The sequence below is a fragment of the Hypanus sabinus genome, chromosome 5, assembly GCF_030144855.1.
Source record: "Hypanus sabinus isolate sHypSab1 chromosome 5, sHypSab1.hap1, whole genome shotgun sequence".
Lineage (NCBI taxonomy): Eukaryota > Metazoa > Chordata > Chondrichthyes > Myliobatiformes > Dasyatidae > Hypanus > Hypanus sabinus.
The window spans coordinates 27,684,507-27,701,493 of NC_082710.1; the positions used below are offsets into that span (position 1 = coordinate 27,684,507).

Here is a 16,987-nt window from a genome sequence, read left to right on the forward strand (position 1 = left end):
GTATTTGAATAAATAGAAAAGGGGATTTTTTTTTTTGTTTAAATCAAAGAGATTGGGAGGTGATTGTATCGAGAGGGTCTTGGATGCCATTATACATATTGAACCTGAGCCTGTAATGGCAGATTCAGGTTCAGGTTCAGATTTATTTGTCACAGGATGAAGCAAACAATTGGGAAGGCAAATGGTATGCCACCCTTTATTGCAAGAGGATTTGAGCACAGGAATAAAGACTTTATATCATTAGAAAGGGCTCAGATGTATAAATTAAATAAATAAAAAATATTTGGTATAACCTATTTAATGATAACAGACAATGGTTTGTGAGATAGATCCCACTTCCTAGAACCTGTCTTGTCACCAGAGATTAAGTAGCATGAGTCTGTACTCTCTTTGGTTCAGAAGCATGAGAAGTGATCATATTGAGACATAATTCTTATTGTGCATAAAAGGGTAGAAACAAGGATAATGTTTCCCCTGGTAGAATGTTCAGAATTAGGACCACAGGTTCAAAAGAAGGGTGTTAATCATTCAGACTGACCTGAAAAGAAGTTTCTTCACCCAGGGTATTGAACCTTAAAATTCACTATCTAAGAGGGCTATACTCTTCAGAAAGTGATCAATAAAAGCTAAATAAAGGATAGAGTGTCAGTGCAGGGAGGTTCCTAACTCATGTATTGCAGCTACTTCTGTTTATCTCACTGTGGGGTGATTTGTCGACAGTTTCACAGGTTATTTATTGTGATGGTAGTTTGTGGGAGAGGTTATAGAAATGGGGATTATTTCCTTAAAGCATAGATGAAGAGATTTGTTTGTATTGTTGGAATCCGTTTTGCAGAACTGTTTGCATTTGTTATGTGTTGAATTTAAATGTGTCACTTTTTATAATCATTTGTATTTTCTAGAATAAAAGGTAGCTGGTGTTGAAACATAATGTTCCTGAGTATGCTGTATAAATTTAATACATTTAAAATATGGTGGTGATATCACTCTTACTGAATGACTCAATGGGAGGCTTTTTCCTTTAGGAAAATAAGTATAATTATTGAGTTGAATGTCAAAGATGACAATAGTGGTGCATATTTCATAAACACAAACTGTGACTATTATTCATGATTCTGTTGTTGCTTCCAGGCAGGAATGCTTGAGTGCTCTTCATTTGATAGCATCAGCAGTGACAGATTACAAGAGTGATCAGTTGGAGCTGGAGCAATTTTTTTCTTCACTCATTTATCTTGCATTCCCAAACCTGTGCTTCAGCTTGTCTGTTTCATTACTCTATGCCTGGATTCCTGTTCCAATAGGCTTCGTTGGCGTTTAAAAGAAGTATTCACTAGAGTCGTAGAGTCGTAGGGTCTGCAAACAGGCCATTTGGCCCACTGACTATGATTTCCATCTATCCTGGTCCCATTTGCCTCTATCCCTTTAAGCCTTTTCTATTCATGTACTTATCCAAATGCCTTTTAAATGTTATTAACTGATTCAATTGCTACTTCTGGTAGCAGATTGCATATATCAGCAACCTTCTGGGTGGAAAAAGTTGTTCCTCAGTTTTTTAAATTTATCTTTCCCCTTAGATTTTTAATAAATGTTTCCCCTCTCACATTAAACCTATGCCGTTTTTTAGTTTTTGATTCCCCAACTCTAGGAAAAATTCTATGCACATTGAGCCTCTTGTGATTTTATACACATAGTATCACTGTTCCTGTCCTCTCATGAATAAAGTCTAAAACTGCCCAACCTCCCTTCAAGACTTGGCAGCATTCTTATTTATATATATATATATATATAAAAAAGACATTCTTATATCTATTCAAGATTGCTATCAGCTACATCAGACATTCTTGTTCTCCTTGCTGCAGCCTTTACCTTGTGTTTTAGAAGATTTCATTGCTCTAGGGAGAATGACGAATGAGAAGTTTCAGGGGTTTTCATGTTAATTTTGGAAGCTTTGAAAGTCAGGCAAGCAGGTCACTCAGATTACTCAATCTTTTTTAAATGCGCTTTTTGCATGGAATATTTCTGGCACAATATTATAAGTCTGCATCCCCACAATTTAAAGTTGGTATTCTGGATGATTATGTCATATTTTGAAAACATTTTTGAAAAAGTGATTTTAAATTCTGGTTCAGCCTTCCAACTAAATAAATTCTTTTCTTTCTTTCTTGTAGATATTGTTGTTAACAATGCTGGGTGAGTAGTTTCTGCAAAACTTTATTTATTTATTTATTTATTCATTCATTCATTCATTCATTCATTCATTCATTCATTCATTCATTCATTCATTCATTCATTCCAAGCATTTTGATCCTAATTGCTGACTACCATAAATGTACATATGGAAATGCTGATGAAGGTGCACACGTTTGACATATATGGACTGATTAAATATTTTTTTGAAACAGCGCATGTTCACACTGAAAATACTGGAGGAACTCTGTGGGTCAGACAGCATCAATGGAAGGAAACGTTTAGTTGATATTTAGTAGACCTTTCATCTGGAGCTATCTGACATACTGAGTTCCTCCAGCATTTTTTGTTTTGCTCCAGGTTACAATATCTGTAGACTCTTATGTACCTATGTTCAGTCTGAAGATTTGATGTGAACAACCTGCCATAAAGTTGCATAATTCAGTGTGGCTCAAAAACTGAGTGAAATGACACAAGTTTGTTTGGCCTTGGCACTGAGATGACCTACCTGAGATAACTTGCTATTTGAATTAATCTTCTCTTCTTTCGTCCAGTCCCATAACATTGCTGTGCTTTGCCTGACCTCTTTTCAATTTCCCAGTCAGGATTAATTATTGATCTCTCAGTAAAGGAAGTCTAAGGAAAGAGTAATCATTGCTTGATCGAATTTTGAATTGAATTTTAATGTTTGAAGCTTTGGTTGGATACTGTTTTAAACTCACTAACAAGAAAATGTACTACAGGAAGGATGTAGCATCCACGATCAACTAAGCAATTTAAGAGATTACTAGCAGAGTGGAAGAAGAGGCTTACAATGTTAAGAATGTTAGAGGTAGGCTAGAGGATTGAGAAATTACTAGAACCAAGCAAAAGGTGCTGAAAAAAATTGATAGTGAAAATTAAGTTTTGTGAGTAATGTAGCAGATTATTAAAAAATCATAGCTAATCATTTGATCTATGTCAGAATTATTTTTTGTTTCCTTAAATTATAGAAATGTGAAATAAATAATGGATAATAGGTTAAGAATGCCAGAAATTCAAAATAAATTCAGTCCTCATGGCAGAATATAGTAAAAGATTTAATGATAATAGATAATCAAGGAGGGGAAAAAGATTAAGCAGAATGAAAAGTACCATGCAAATTAATGAATGATTGTCCAACAACCTTCTGAGTTTAATGGCTCACATCGTAGGGTTTTATAGGAAGTGGCTGTCTGGTGAATATTTTGATTGTAATCTAAAATTCCTAGGATTCAGGAAAGCCTCAAGTGTATTGGAAAACTGAAAACTTAATACCACTATACGGAAGGAAGTGAATGGTGAGCAGGAAACATTTTTAAGGAGGGGCACAAGATTCCTTAATTAAGGTGGTACAGCAAGATATTTGGAAAAGCACAAGACAGACAAATTCAGCATGACTTTTAGAAAAGATATTTTAAAACAAAATTTAGTGTTTTGTGGGATGTAGCTCAAAATGGATAAAGGAATATTGGAAGTAAGGTATTGCCCTGTAGAGGGTATGTAACAAGTTACTGTTATAATGCTGCTAGGCACATAACAGCTTCTAAGAAATGTAACCTGGGGACTGACTGTAATTAGGAAGGTATGGGAATCTTAAGGGCTATGGAGCATAAGGGGACAGAAGATTTGATCCAGCTTTACCAGAGCTGGATACAGTGTACCCATTTTAGTCATTAGACTTATTGGGAAGGATGTGCTTGTGTTGATGACAGTGCAGAAGGTTCATTATGTTGATTACTGAGATGAAGGAATTGACATTTGAAGAAAGGTTGAGGAGGATGGCCTCAAAACATAAGAATTGGAGTGGAATTGACAGGATATATAATGAGAGGAAATTGCCTTTTGTGGAGATATCTGGAACTAGGTTGCATAGTTTCACAATATGGGATTGCCCATTTAAGACTGAAATGAAGGAGAATTACTGCTTTTGTGATTGTGAATCTTTGGAATTTATTAACCCATAGAGCTGAGGAGGGAGAATCAAAGTAGAAATTGCAGACTGAGATGAGGGATGTGACTAAGATGGGAAAAGTGGTATTAAGGCCAAGGATGAATTAGTTGTGCTATTATTCAATGGTGGAGCAGACTACAGTGGTCTTTGTCTGCTCCTGCTCTTATCTTTTAGTGTATGTCCACAATCCTACAGATCAAGGAGACCACACGGAAAGGTACTTTTGACTGTGTATTTTCTTCCTGTAGACGACTCCCAAAATGTTTTTAGGAACTGCCCCAGAGAATTTCTGAAAAAGTGCTTGAATGCTTATTAAGTCTTAATGAAGTATTCCAGAAAGTCTTCCAATGTGCTTTAATTGTGCTCTTCAAATTTGCAGTGTATTATGCAGCACATAAGATCCTATGCAGAATAATTTATTCCTGGTTAGTGAAATGCGTTAGCTACCCAAGTACCTTGAAACCTCTTTGAAGCATGGCAGCATAGTAATTAGTTGTCCATGTATCCCATGGCTGGATTTCCTTAGTGCAAGTTTTATCTCCATTACAAAAGATAGTATATTTCCTCAAATATGGACCAGCTAAATATTTTACACCCTAGTTTCGCCCTCACTTCTTCATCTTATGTGGGGGAAAATCATCTCATGCAAGTTTATCTTTCTTTTACATCTTTAGAATTGAGTTTGTATTTTAAAAACAATATTTGGTGATATTTGATTAGTTTGGAATATGTTATCACTTTTAATATTTTCAGGATTATAAGGGACCGTTCTTTTGCGAGGATGAATGATTATGATTGGGGTGAGTATGTGCAGAAATGAGCTGTGGTTTGAATTAAACCTTGTAACCAGATTTGCTGGTCAGTCAAGCTTTTATGTGAATCATTTTCCCTTATTAGATTTTCATTTAAATTATTCATCTCTCATAAGATATTTAATTATTTACAACTATTATATGAATTTATTGTAACTGCATAAGCAGACATGGTAAGTGTTATACTAATGTCAGATTGGATGACTACATATAAATATATAGCACTATTGGCTTAAAGTTTTTGCTACAGTTTTAATTAGTTTAAAACCAACTTTTTTTAAAAGTACAGAAATTTCCACAGGAAAGTTCAATAAGCTTTCAAATCAATTTAGACATGAACAACAGCACCTCCTGTCTATCACCTTTGAGTCTACAGCTTATTTCTCAGTTCCAACATTTTCAAATCTATTGCTCTCTTTAGGAAGCTATTTCCTCTATATGTAAATGTTTAATTAAAGGTTCTAAAATTGAAATCCTATATTAGTCCATGCATTTATTTTTAGTAGGCTTGACTACTCTGTCATGGTGTTTCCTTAGGTCTCTGTTCAAAAAAAAAATCCCTCAGATGGCTGCAGCTCATTCAAAACGCTGCGATTAGAGTCCATACTAAGACCAAGAAAGTAGAGCACATCATTTCAGTTCTCAGATAACTATGCTGGCTTCCTGCCCATTAGAGGACTGACTTAAAAATTACTACTGGTTTATAAAGCACTAGGGCCAAAATACAGCTCTGATCTCTTGTTGCATTATGAACCTTCTCGAGCTCTCGTCATCTGGGGCGGGTCTGCTTACTGTCCCCAGGGTCAAAACTAAACGCGGTGAAGCAACTTTCAGTTACTATGCTCCATGTACCTGGGATAACCTTCCAGAGAATCTGAAGTCTGTCCCAACTTTAAACTCTTTTAAATAGAGGCTTAAAACTTCTTTTTGTTGTAGCTTTTCATTAGAATCTCCTGCACTATAGCTTTTATTTCTTTATTTTTATGTGTGATTTTATCTCTTTATATTGTTTGAAATTTGATGTTTGATTTTTATTTGTTTTTGGATGTAAAGCTGTTTGAGCTTCCTTGTGTTTGAAAAGTTCTATACAAATATAAACACCTTGCCTTACATTTGAACTTGTACTTTCTTGCTCAGCTTTCACAATTCAATATAATGCTATCTTCTGAATTTACCGTATCCATTCCTTATATTATCTTGTTTACCTCTGAATGATCATACTCTTGTTGCAATCTTGTTTGGTAAAAAGGTAAAAAGCAGGAATTCAATTATTCCTTAAAGTCCTGATATAAGTATTTAGCCTGGTGACTTTCCCCCTTCACAGCACTTTAAACATTTTAATTAATATTCCCTTTGACTCGAATGAAAGCATTTTGTCTTTGTAACTTACTATGCACTTTTTAAATTCAGCCACTGTTTAAAATAAATACTTGCCTTTAAGATTTAATCCAGAGAGTTCATTTGAGGGGTTCATTCAAAGTCACAAGAGCAGCATGGAGCCACATGATGAAGCAAAAGTATGGCAGGTAAAGACTGACAAATATAATCCTTTTATTTTGTTGCAGTTTTATTTTGTAGATCTATTGCATTGTTCATTCTGTTTTTTAAAAAAAGTCTTAAGCGTTTGAATTTTTTTTTGTTAGAATTATTATGATCACATCTGCTTCTGGAATTTATGGTAACTTTGGACAAGCAAATTACAGTGCTGCTAAACTAGGACTCGTGGGACTGGCAAAAACCTTGGCTGTCGAAGGTCAAAGATACAATATCCATTGCAATACTATTGGTCCACTGGCCAGTTCCAGAATGACTCAATCTTTTTTTCCTCCAGGTAAGTAATGTAGGAACATTAGAGAGCTGCTAAAGTTAATTGTTAATAAGAATTGTTGTTCACTAATATCTCCTTTAGAACCTCTGTTAGGCAATCTCTGGGGACTTACTTCCGCTTGGGTTCTGAGGTATCTAATGGAGCCAACTGAACTCTGGCACATGCTGGAGATGAGATGCCTGATGGGATGGGCTAGTTGGTTAGTTTGTGAGGTGGCCCACTACTCCTGCCATTATGTTGGGCTTGCATGTGTATTTCCAAAATGGACAGGAGTTCTTGATTCTAACCCAAATGTCCCTCCTCCATATTGATTGGTCATGAACCAATGATTTCTAAGTGATGGTGGGGATCTGTATGCTTTCAAGGAAGCTTTGTGAAATCCTTCGAACCCTTTTCTTCTGTTAATCTTTTTCTCCAACAGAGTTCATAATAGAGTCCTTTAGAAGTGCAAGTGAGGTGGCCTGCAAAACATAGCTGAGTGTAATTTGGGATCTCAGTGGTGGGGAAATTGGCTGGAAGAGTACACCATTGTTGGCCCATATTCCCTTATAGTGGATTCAAATGTTTCTGAGGAGAAAGTTCTGATGGTATTTCTGAGTTACCTGCTGTAACCCATGTCTTAGAAGAATATAGAAGAGCAAGGATATCAAAGATGGTACGCAGACAGTGAGTTTTGTTGCATTTGAATTCTTGACCTTGACACCCTTTTGCTCAATTCTCCAAAACTCTGCTAGTGCACTGAAGATAGTGGTGAATTTCATCTTTGCAAAGAAGTGTTTTACACAATCTCAGGAGTGGTCTGCATTTTCCAGTTTTTTGGTGTGAACCATTCTCATCAACGGCAATGTTAGTACTGCCAGCACCTCTTGTTTGACAGGTGTTGAGTCTAAGAATCATCCTTTGCTATGGTTAGGTAGACTTGGACCTTAGTCTCCAAATATGTGCCAGTGCAGGTCCCCTCTCTGCTGCAGCTAAACTGCAGATGTCCATAGAATATCATTTTAGAGGTTTGTGAAGTATTCCCATTTCAATAATCTCATTTGTGGTAATTATTGTGAATATTAAGCATGTGTGTCCTTTTAAATAAGTCAATGTTTTGAATTTGAGGAACTTTTTTACCACTAATTATGTGATGTCATTTTGGGATTTCAATCAATTTTAGGCTCAACATTATGAGTGACATTTCACAGGAAACTGAATGTTCCTGTTCCCTTGGCAATGTGTATTCCTAGACTCTGCAGTGATGAGAACAATGATGAAACTCATTTTGTCCATAATTCTTTTAGCCAGCAGAGAGAGCAAGAAGCCTTAAAAAAAAAATCAGATGAGTCTTGACTTTAGCTCAGAGGCACAGCATACTCTATCTGCAATCTTTTTTATTTGTTAATAGTTAATGTATTTTAATTTAATTGGCTTTCCTTTGACAAGAATATAGTGGACTTCATAATTAGATTAAATTCAAACCAAGATCAAAGACTTAATCAAAACATTTATCTTCAGTTAACAGCCCAGATGATTTAAGTTTATGGTCATATGTGCCTTTGTTGTTGACCTTGTCTAGATCCTGTATTGTTAGTGTAAAACAAAGGCGATTTTTCATCTTAATGTGCATTTTTCTGATATGAAAATATTAATGTGATATTTTTCTGCATCTGGTACTTAGACACACCAGTTAGGGTTGCTATTTCTGAGATGCATCATTCTATTTAAATACCTAAAGTGACAAAAATAATTTAAATAAAAAGCCAAAAGAAGTTAGGTCTGGATTTCCGTTAGTGGAATATAAGCCATATCCTTTAAATTGCTAGGGAATGGCTGTCCAGCCAAAAATCTTTCCCATCCTCTATGAAAAGAAGAGTTTTAGATGGACAGCCTTCCAAAGCGAAGTGAATTTGGCTCTACTATATTTTAATCTTAGTATTTTTGCTCAGCTGAATTCCTTTTGGCACCTTATCTGATGCAATGAAGCTAATGTCACAAAGGGCAAGTATCACACTGTAATAGTGACACTATCATGCTGTTATGTGTCCACGCATGACTAGATCCTTGGCGGGGGGGGGGGGAGAAGAGGAAATTACTTGCCATTCTACTTTCACCAGTTCATTAGGCAGACCTGCTTAAATGCAGCTTAAGTTTGTTTTGAGGTTCCTTTAAAGTTTAGTTATTTGCAGAATACTGCATATGAGCTTGGAATTTTGAGGTAGTTGATTGGAGGGGGGGGGTGGATGATTCTGTTTTCGTTGTTTGAAGAATTGGTATAGGTAGTGCATCTTGAAAAACAGTTACACTTTTCAATTAGATACACAAATCAATGTATTCTTTTCCTTCTAGACTTGATGGATATTCTCAAACCTGAGCTTGTAGCACCTTTGGTGCTCTGGTTGTGCCATGAAAGTTGCAAAGAAAGTGGTAGCTTATTTGAGGTAGGATATTTATCTCAATTTACATCAGATTTCGATTCATCTTTTGTTTACTTCATGCAAATATGTTGAGAAATAACTTATTTCAGTTTTTTTTTCTTTTCAATCAGGTGGGAGCAGGCTGGATTGGGAAATGTAAGTGATGTTGTATGCTAGAGTGTTATAGAATAATCTTCAGAAATGCTGATACAGTAAAACTCCATTAATCTGGCATGCTCACAACTTTGGTACTAGATAGGCATATTTTCCAGACTATTGATGTTATTCCTAACAATTACTCCAATTTACATTCTTACATTACTCAATTTACATTCTTGGACTATATTGCCTGTCGACACATTTTGCTGTGGGTGTCGATGTACATCTGACAAAGTTAATCATTAACAAATCTTCCATTGAACTCTGAGTTTAATGGAAATGTATTAATGATTTTCGTGAGCTGATCCATGCCCCAAGCTTATCCAGCTTTCCTACAATGCTCCTTGCATTGAAATATACTCAACTCAGAATATTAGTCCCACAATGCTCAATCTTTCGACTTCTGACTTTGTATGTAGGTTTCATTACGTCTTTTCCCACAATTACTCCACTATCTGCTCTGGTTCTCATCTCCCTGCAACTCTAGTTTAAACCCCCCTCCCCCAAACCCACTTCCCCACCCACCATGCAGCACTAGCAAACCTTCCCACTAGGATATTAATCCCTCTTCAATTCGGGTGCAAACTGTTCTTTCTGTACAGGTCCCACCTTCCCTGGAAGAGAGCCCAATGATCCAAAGATCTGAAGTCCTCCCTCCTGCACCATCTCCTTAGTCACATATTAAACTGTACTATTTTCCTAGTTCTGGCATCACTAGCACATGACATGGGTAGCAATGCTAAAATCACAACCCTGGACATCCAGCCTTTTAACTTGGCTCCTAGCTCCCGGAACTCATTTTGCAGGACCTCGTCACTTTCCTACCATATCATTGGTATTGACGTGGATCACAACCTCTGGCTACTCACCCTCTCATTTAAGAATGTTGTGGACTCGATCCGAGATGTCTTTGATCCTGGCACCCACGAGGCAATAGACCATCAGGGAATCTAGTCGTCCACAGAATCTCCTGTCTGTTTCCTTAACCAATGAATTCCCTATCACTACAGCTCGCCTCTTCTCCCTCATTTCCCTTCTAAGCCACAGAGCTAGACTCTGTCAGAGATCTGACCTTTATGATCTTCCTCTGCTAGATCATCCCCGCAAAAGTATCCACAACAGTGTACCTGTTATTGAGGGGAACAGCCACAGGGGAACTCAGCACTGGCTACCTATCCCCTTTCTTCCTCCTGATGGTCATCCATTTACTTGTGTCTTATACTTCAGGTAGAACTACCTCCATGTATGTCCTGTCAATCAAGTCCTCAGCCTCCAGAATGATTTGGAGTTCATTTAGCTCCAGCTTCAATTCCTTAACATGGTCTGTAAGAAACTGCAGCTGGATGCACTTCTTGCAGGTGTAGTTGTCAGGGCACCTGCTTTTCCATATACTGCAAGAGGTCCTTTCTACTATCGTGCCTGGCATCCCCACTGCTCTAACTCAGCAATAAAAAATAAAGAAATATTAAACAAAAAAAGTTGTCTTCAGCTTCCACCTCTCCTTGCTGAAGCCTTGGAGTCAAAGCCTGTGCTCCCCACTCAAACAATGGCCATTCACTTACACCTAACTTCTTTTTATTGGACCTTGACAAGTGCCTAATTACACACACTTCAATGTTCCCTTGGGAGCTGTGGCATGCAGAATGTCTGACTCTTCCCCCACCCTGCTTGCTCCTTTTGAAATCTTTCCCCTGCTATGCAATGCACTGTCTCCTCAGGAATTGTGGTGCACAGCTTGTACAGACTCCACAGTACAGAGGTGGCCATAAGCAAATCTCTTTTGTCTTCATAGTATGAAAAATATTGATAGACAAGATAGAAACAGCTAAAACATTGTTAAAAATTTAAATGTTACTGTTGATGTTAATGTCCTTTTGTAGAGGTGCGTGGCATATTCCTCTGTTTATTATTTGTGAGACCTTTTATACCTACATGGATGTGACTCTTTGTCCCCCTTTTTTGTATTATATCTTGCATAATATGTGCAGTTCTTCACATTTTCACTGACATGTCTTGTACTGTACTTTACTTTATTAATATGTGCTGCTTCTTTTCACTGGTCTGAAAGTGAAATTCTTAAGTCAATTTGTCCTCAAAATGTATGGCAGGTATCTTGTAAGCAAACTCCCAGATTATCTGTTTTAGCGACATTGATTAAGGGATAAATATTGGTCAGGAAAACGGAAAGCAACTCCACAGCTTTCCTTCAAAATAGTTCCATGTGGTCCTTTACATCTGTCTAAGACAGAAGTTTAAAGCTCAGTTTAAAATTTCATCCAAAAGAAAGCATTTGTGTTACTTAGTACACAGTCAGTTGTGTATTTGAATATCAACTAAGATATTTGTGCGCAAGTCTTTTGGCACAGTATTTGAAACTAACACACTGATTTGGATGACTTGAGCATTGGATACACTTAAAAATGTATGTATATGAATTCAGAAATGTTTGAATGATCCTGTTTTGCAAGTGGAATGAAGCTTCCTCTTGGTGGTGCTATAGGTCAATTTTTTACAAAATGATCATCTTGTCGCAACAATTTTGCATGCTAAGTGGCATTCATCATGCGATTTGTCCAGAATAGTAGCAATTACATATATTTTGAAACCATCTTGTCAAATCAACATTGAAATAGAAGTGGAGTATATTTTCACCTGACTACTTGAGAGTTTTCACTGAATATAGAAGAGCCAATGCACTTGATAGTAAGTTACTTATCCCTCAGATTTTGGCATGCTATTAATCACTCTTTGAAAATGTGATCACTAAAGAGATAATTACAGAGTCCTTAATAGTATTTGCAGATTTAACTGTGAATTAGAATAATTTGGAAAAAAAGTGGAATTTGGAAACAATATAAGAAATGTGAAATTCAATCTTTTGAAGGAAGGTATTTCATAATTTGATAAAAATGAAATAACACTAATCCAAGTATAAAATCAGTTATTATTGTTTGATATGCAAATACCAAATTTTTTAAGATGAGAATTGTTAGATTGATTATTTCTTATATCCCTGCAATATAATTGTTTTAAGGACAGCTTATATCTTGCTGTTATAAGACTATTGAACCTACCAGTATGGACTCTTGACCTCACAGTCTGCCTTGCCATTTACTGTCCATCTGCACTACACTTTTTCTACAACCATAACATTTTGTTCTGCATTTGGCATTGTTTTCCCTTGAACTACCTCAATGCTCTACTCTAGTGAATCAATTTGTATGGATGTCATGCAGAACAAAACTTTTTACTGAACCTCAGGTTGTGTGACAATAATAAACTGATTCTCATTGCATCCAGATTTGGGGCAATGAAAATCTAAAGATATAGTGAAAGCTTGTTTTAATTGCAAATTGACAAGCAAACTGAAGACTTATAAAAGTCAGCCACAGTTCACAGTATGTTATTTTTGTGGCAGTCACCATGCATGATTTGCTTGTAATGCAGCAACTCTTAAATTGCATTTTTTTTGTGATGGTATTAAGTTACTTGTAAAGTTCTTATTAAAGAGTATAATATTTTCAATTAATTTGGAGGTTATTTTGAATGGTAAAGGCTGCTCAGTACTATCAATATCTTTCAAGGTAGAAGGCTGGGAATTGAGCACTGAAATTGGCCACCCTCCCATCTTTTTTCTAGCACCTCCTTTTTAGCTTTTCCTTCCATCTACACATCGTAATCCTCAACTATATACACTGAAGTATTGTAGTATAGGGATTTCTTTTTAACTATTAAGTGTTTTGAAGGTTGCAGTTTTCTGGATTGTTTAACTTTTCTGTTAAAGCAAAATACTAAATAGGCCATAAATAGCCTATAGCTATTTATTTGTGCTGCTTTGAATAAACTCCAGACCATTTGAAATGTAATTACAGACAAAATTAATACACTGTGCTACCACTTCTTCATAGAGACTCTCTACCAACTTTATCATCATTTGTAGCTTTTAAACCAGTTCTTTGAAGAACCTATACACCAAAACAGTCCGAAATCTATCCAGTCTTAAACAAGTTACCCTTCAGAGGATAAAATACAGATACTTTGACAATCAATTATCTGGAAACTAATGCCCAAGGCAAAATTAGCATTAAAATGTTTAACAAGATGTTATTTGGTTTGATCTGAGGTTTCTGAGTAAACCAAGTTTGTCAATTTATCAATGAAATACAGCTTTTATTAACAAGGTTAACAGCATGTGTTAATTGATTTGCACTTTTGTTGCAGATTAACAAATACTACATCCTAGTTAATAAGCCTTCTGGAAAGAAATTAGATAATTTTTGGCGAATTGCCCAGTGTTGCTGATAGCCTGAATAGATTTACGAGAATGTTGCCAGGTCTTGGGACTGAATTATGGGGAGACATTGGACAAGTTTGGACTTAATTCACTTGACTGTACAGGCAGTCCCCGGGTTACGTATGAGTTCCATTCCTGAGTCCATCTTTAAGTCAGATTTGTACGTAAGTCGGAACAGGTACATCCGGTATTATTTAGCGTCAGTTAGTCAAACGTTTATCTTAGTATATAGTATATATTTTACCTTTCTCTGCATATAAAACACTTAAGAAACGTATGTATTCCAATAATTAAACCACTGCATTGCTTAGTAATAATTGTAGCTTTCAACGAGGCAGGGCCTTTCACATGCTTCATTATTCTCACTTTATCCGTTATCCTTTAAAATTGTTCCAATCGTTGACCGACTGTAGCCTAACGCTTTTCCAATGACCGATGGCGTTTCACCTCTTTCCAAATGCTTTATAATTTCCACTTTATTTTCAATCACGATCGCTTCCCGTCAATGGAACAGAAACACTGGGTGGCAGGTCCCGACCTGCGCCGGCTCCTGAGGTCCGCTGGGTCCTAAGGATCACCGCACTGAATTCCCCAGGTCCTAAATTCCACCGCACTGAGACAGGTTCAATGGGACAAGTGGGGGCTGTGCTGGGTTTGAGTATTTGATCCTCCACAATATTCCGCGTGGGAATTTAAACTGCAGGTGGCAGTGTGTTTTTTTTTATGAGGTCAAGTTGCAAGCTTGACATCAACCGGGCACAGGTGGTACGGGAGTCACTGGCTCGACATCAACCCGGCATGGGAGTGGTCTGTCACTAAATCGAACTCGGGAACCTCCGTTCTCGAGCCCAGCGCTGATCTCATTGCACCACCAGCCAGCCAGAATGGGGGGTGGGGGTGCAGGATCAGGGTGAATCTTACTAAGAAAAATTTAAGCCAAATACAAAGTTAAGCGCTCAACACAGTGTCAACAGCAATGACTTAAAATGGCAGACAGCATCATGATCCGACTTAAAATGGCGGACGGCATCACGATCTGACTTAAAATAGCAGACTGCATTCTTCTTCCTTGGTTCGTAAGTACGAGTTGTCCGTAAGTCGGACATTCGTAACTCGGGGACTACCTGTAGAAGAATGGGAGGTGATTTTATAGCTGTGTATAAAATTATGAGGGACATAGCTAACGTCAGTGCGTGCAGCCTTTTTCTCAGGGTTGGGTTATCTAGAATTAGAGGGCACAGATTTAAGAGGGGAGCAATTTAATAGGAAACTAAAGGGCCATTTTTTGACAGAAGATGGTTCATATATGCAATGTGCTGCCAGCATATGGGTGATGATTAGCAAAAATGAAATTTATATTTGTAAATGACACTTGGGGAAAAACACCCTCTGTAGCTAATTTTCAACCACCCTGCACAACAGGCTATTGAAGTCAGAGGATTTGTCACTCTAGTCCAGCCCTTCTCAAACTTTTTATCTTGGAGGAACTCTTTAAATAATTTTCAGGTCTCGGGGAACCCCTGCGTAAAAAATACACAGCTCAGTGATCAGTAAGTTATAGATATAATCCAAAAATAATTGTCAATGCCCTTTTGAATAGAGAATTAATTTTTAGCCACCCTTTTTTGAAAAACATCAGGTAGTTAAGCTTAGCTTGTCTTTCTTGAAATTAATCTCTTTCCATTTCATAAATTTTAAAAACTTGTTTTCACTAATACTTGACTTTCTGATATCCTTGCTCTCTCTCAAGCCCAAGTAGCAGTGGAAACGTTTCAAGATTTTCTTTTGTAACATGATTTGTTTCTAAAGATTCAGTTTCCTTTTAAATCCAAGAATCTTGTCACTTGGAAGTCAAAGCATTTTCTCCAGGGCCTGCAGACTTGTTCAACTGGTTCATATAATGAAAAATGTCTGCCAAGTAGGCTAGTTTTTACAGCCATTCTTCATCTTCAAATCTGGCTTACTGTTTTCTTGAAAGTACCCTTGCAATTCACCTTTCAGCTCAAACACCCTGCTGAGAACTCTTCCTCTGCTAAGTCACCGGATTTGTGTGCAGCAGGAGATTTGTGTGCTCTTTGTCCAGGTTTTCACACTTTTTTAAATGTTCTTAAGTAAACTGGTCTTTGTTTAATAAAGTTAACCATTTCTGAACTTTTTTCATCAATTTTTGATATCAACACCTATCTGTGAAGAAATACAAAAAACCTGGATGAACTCAGCAGGTCGGGCAGCATCCGTTGAAAGAAGCAGTCAACGTTTCGGGTCGAAACCCTTCATCAGGACTAAAGAAGGAGGGGGCAGGGGCCCTATAAAGAAGGTGGGGAGAGGGTGGAAAACAAATCAGAGGAAAGATCAAGGGGTGGGGGTGGGGAAGCAGGGAGGAGATAGGCAGGAGAGGTGAAGAAGCAATCTAAGGGAAAAGCACGATGTTTAGTAGAAGAAGGCAGAGTCATGAGAGATGATAGGCAGCTAGAAAAGGAGACAGAGTAGAGGTGGGATGGGGAAGGGAGAGGAAGGGAATTACTGGAAGTTGGAGAATTCAATGTTCATACCAAGGGGCTGGAGACTACCCAGACGGTATATGAGATGTTGTTCCTCCAACCGAAGTTTGGCCTCATCATGGCAGTAGAGGAGGCCATGTATGGACATATCCGAATGAGAGGGAGAGTTGAAGTGAGTGGCAACCAGGGGATCCTGTCTGTTGTGGCAGACGAAGGTGCTCGACAAAGCAATCCCCCAGTCTGGGTCGGGTCTCACCGATGTAGAGGAGGCCGCACCGGGAGCACCGGATGCAGTAGATTACCCCAACAGGCTCACAAGTAAAGTGTTGCCTCACCTGGAAGGACTGTTTGGGGCCCTGAATGGTGGTAAGAGTTGAGGTGTAAGGACAGGTATAGCACTTACGCTTGCAGGGTTAAGTGCCAGGTGGGAGATCTGTGGGGAGGGACGTGTGGACCAGGCAGTCACAGAGGGAACGATCCCTGCGAAAAGCAGAGAGGGGTACAGACGGAAAGATGTCCTTAGTGGTGGGGCCTGTTGAAGGTGGCGGAAGTTGTGGAGGATATTTTGCTGGATCTGGAGGCAGGTGGGATGATAGGTGAGGAAGAGGGAGATACAGTCCCTATTGTGATGACGGGAGGATGGGTGAGGGCCAAAGTGCGGGAAATGGAGGAGATGCGGGTGAGGGCATCATTGATGACGGCAGAAGGGAAACCACGATTCTTAAAGAAAGAAGACATTTGGGGTGTCCTGGAACAGAAAGCCTCATCCTTGGAGCAGATGCGGCAGAGACGGAGGAACTGGGAATAGGGAATAGAATTTTTGCATTTGGTAGGG

General features: G+C 37.9%; 1 protein-coding gene across 2 annotated transcripts in view; it reads left to right on the forward strand.

Moving 5' to 3' along the window:
• hsd17b4 (hydroxysteroid (17-beta) dehydrogenase 4) overlaps window positions 1-16,987 on the forward strand; it is a 109,275-nt gene that overhangs the window by 24,778 nt on the left and 67,510 nt on the right. For both annotated transcript variants that reach the window (XM_059969636.1, XM_059969635.1), the window contains exons 5-10: window positions 2,169-2,190; window positions 4,913-4,959; window positions 6,413-6,497; window positions 6,615-6,802; window positions 9,131-9,222; window positions 9,330-9,354. In XM_059969636.1, the coding sequence (XP_059825619.1) occupies window positions 2,169-2,190; window positions 4,913-4,959; window positions 6,413-6,497; window positions 6,615-6,802; window positions 9,131-9,222; window positions 9,330-9,354 (459 nt within the window). The remainder of the gene's footprint in view (window positions 1-2,168; window positions 2,191-4,912; window positions 4,960-6,412; window positions 6,498-6,614; window positions 6,803-9,130; window positions 9,223-9,329; window positions 9,355-16,987) is intronic.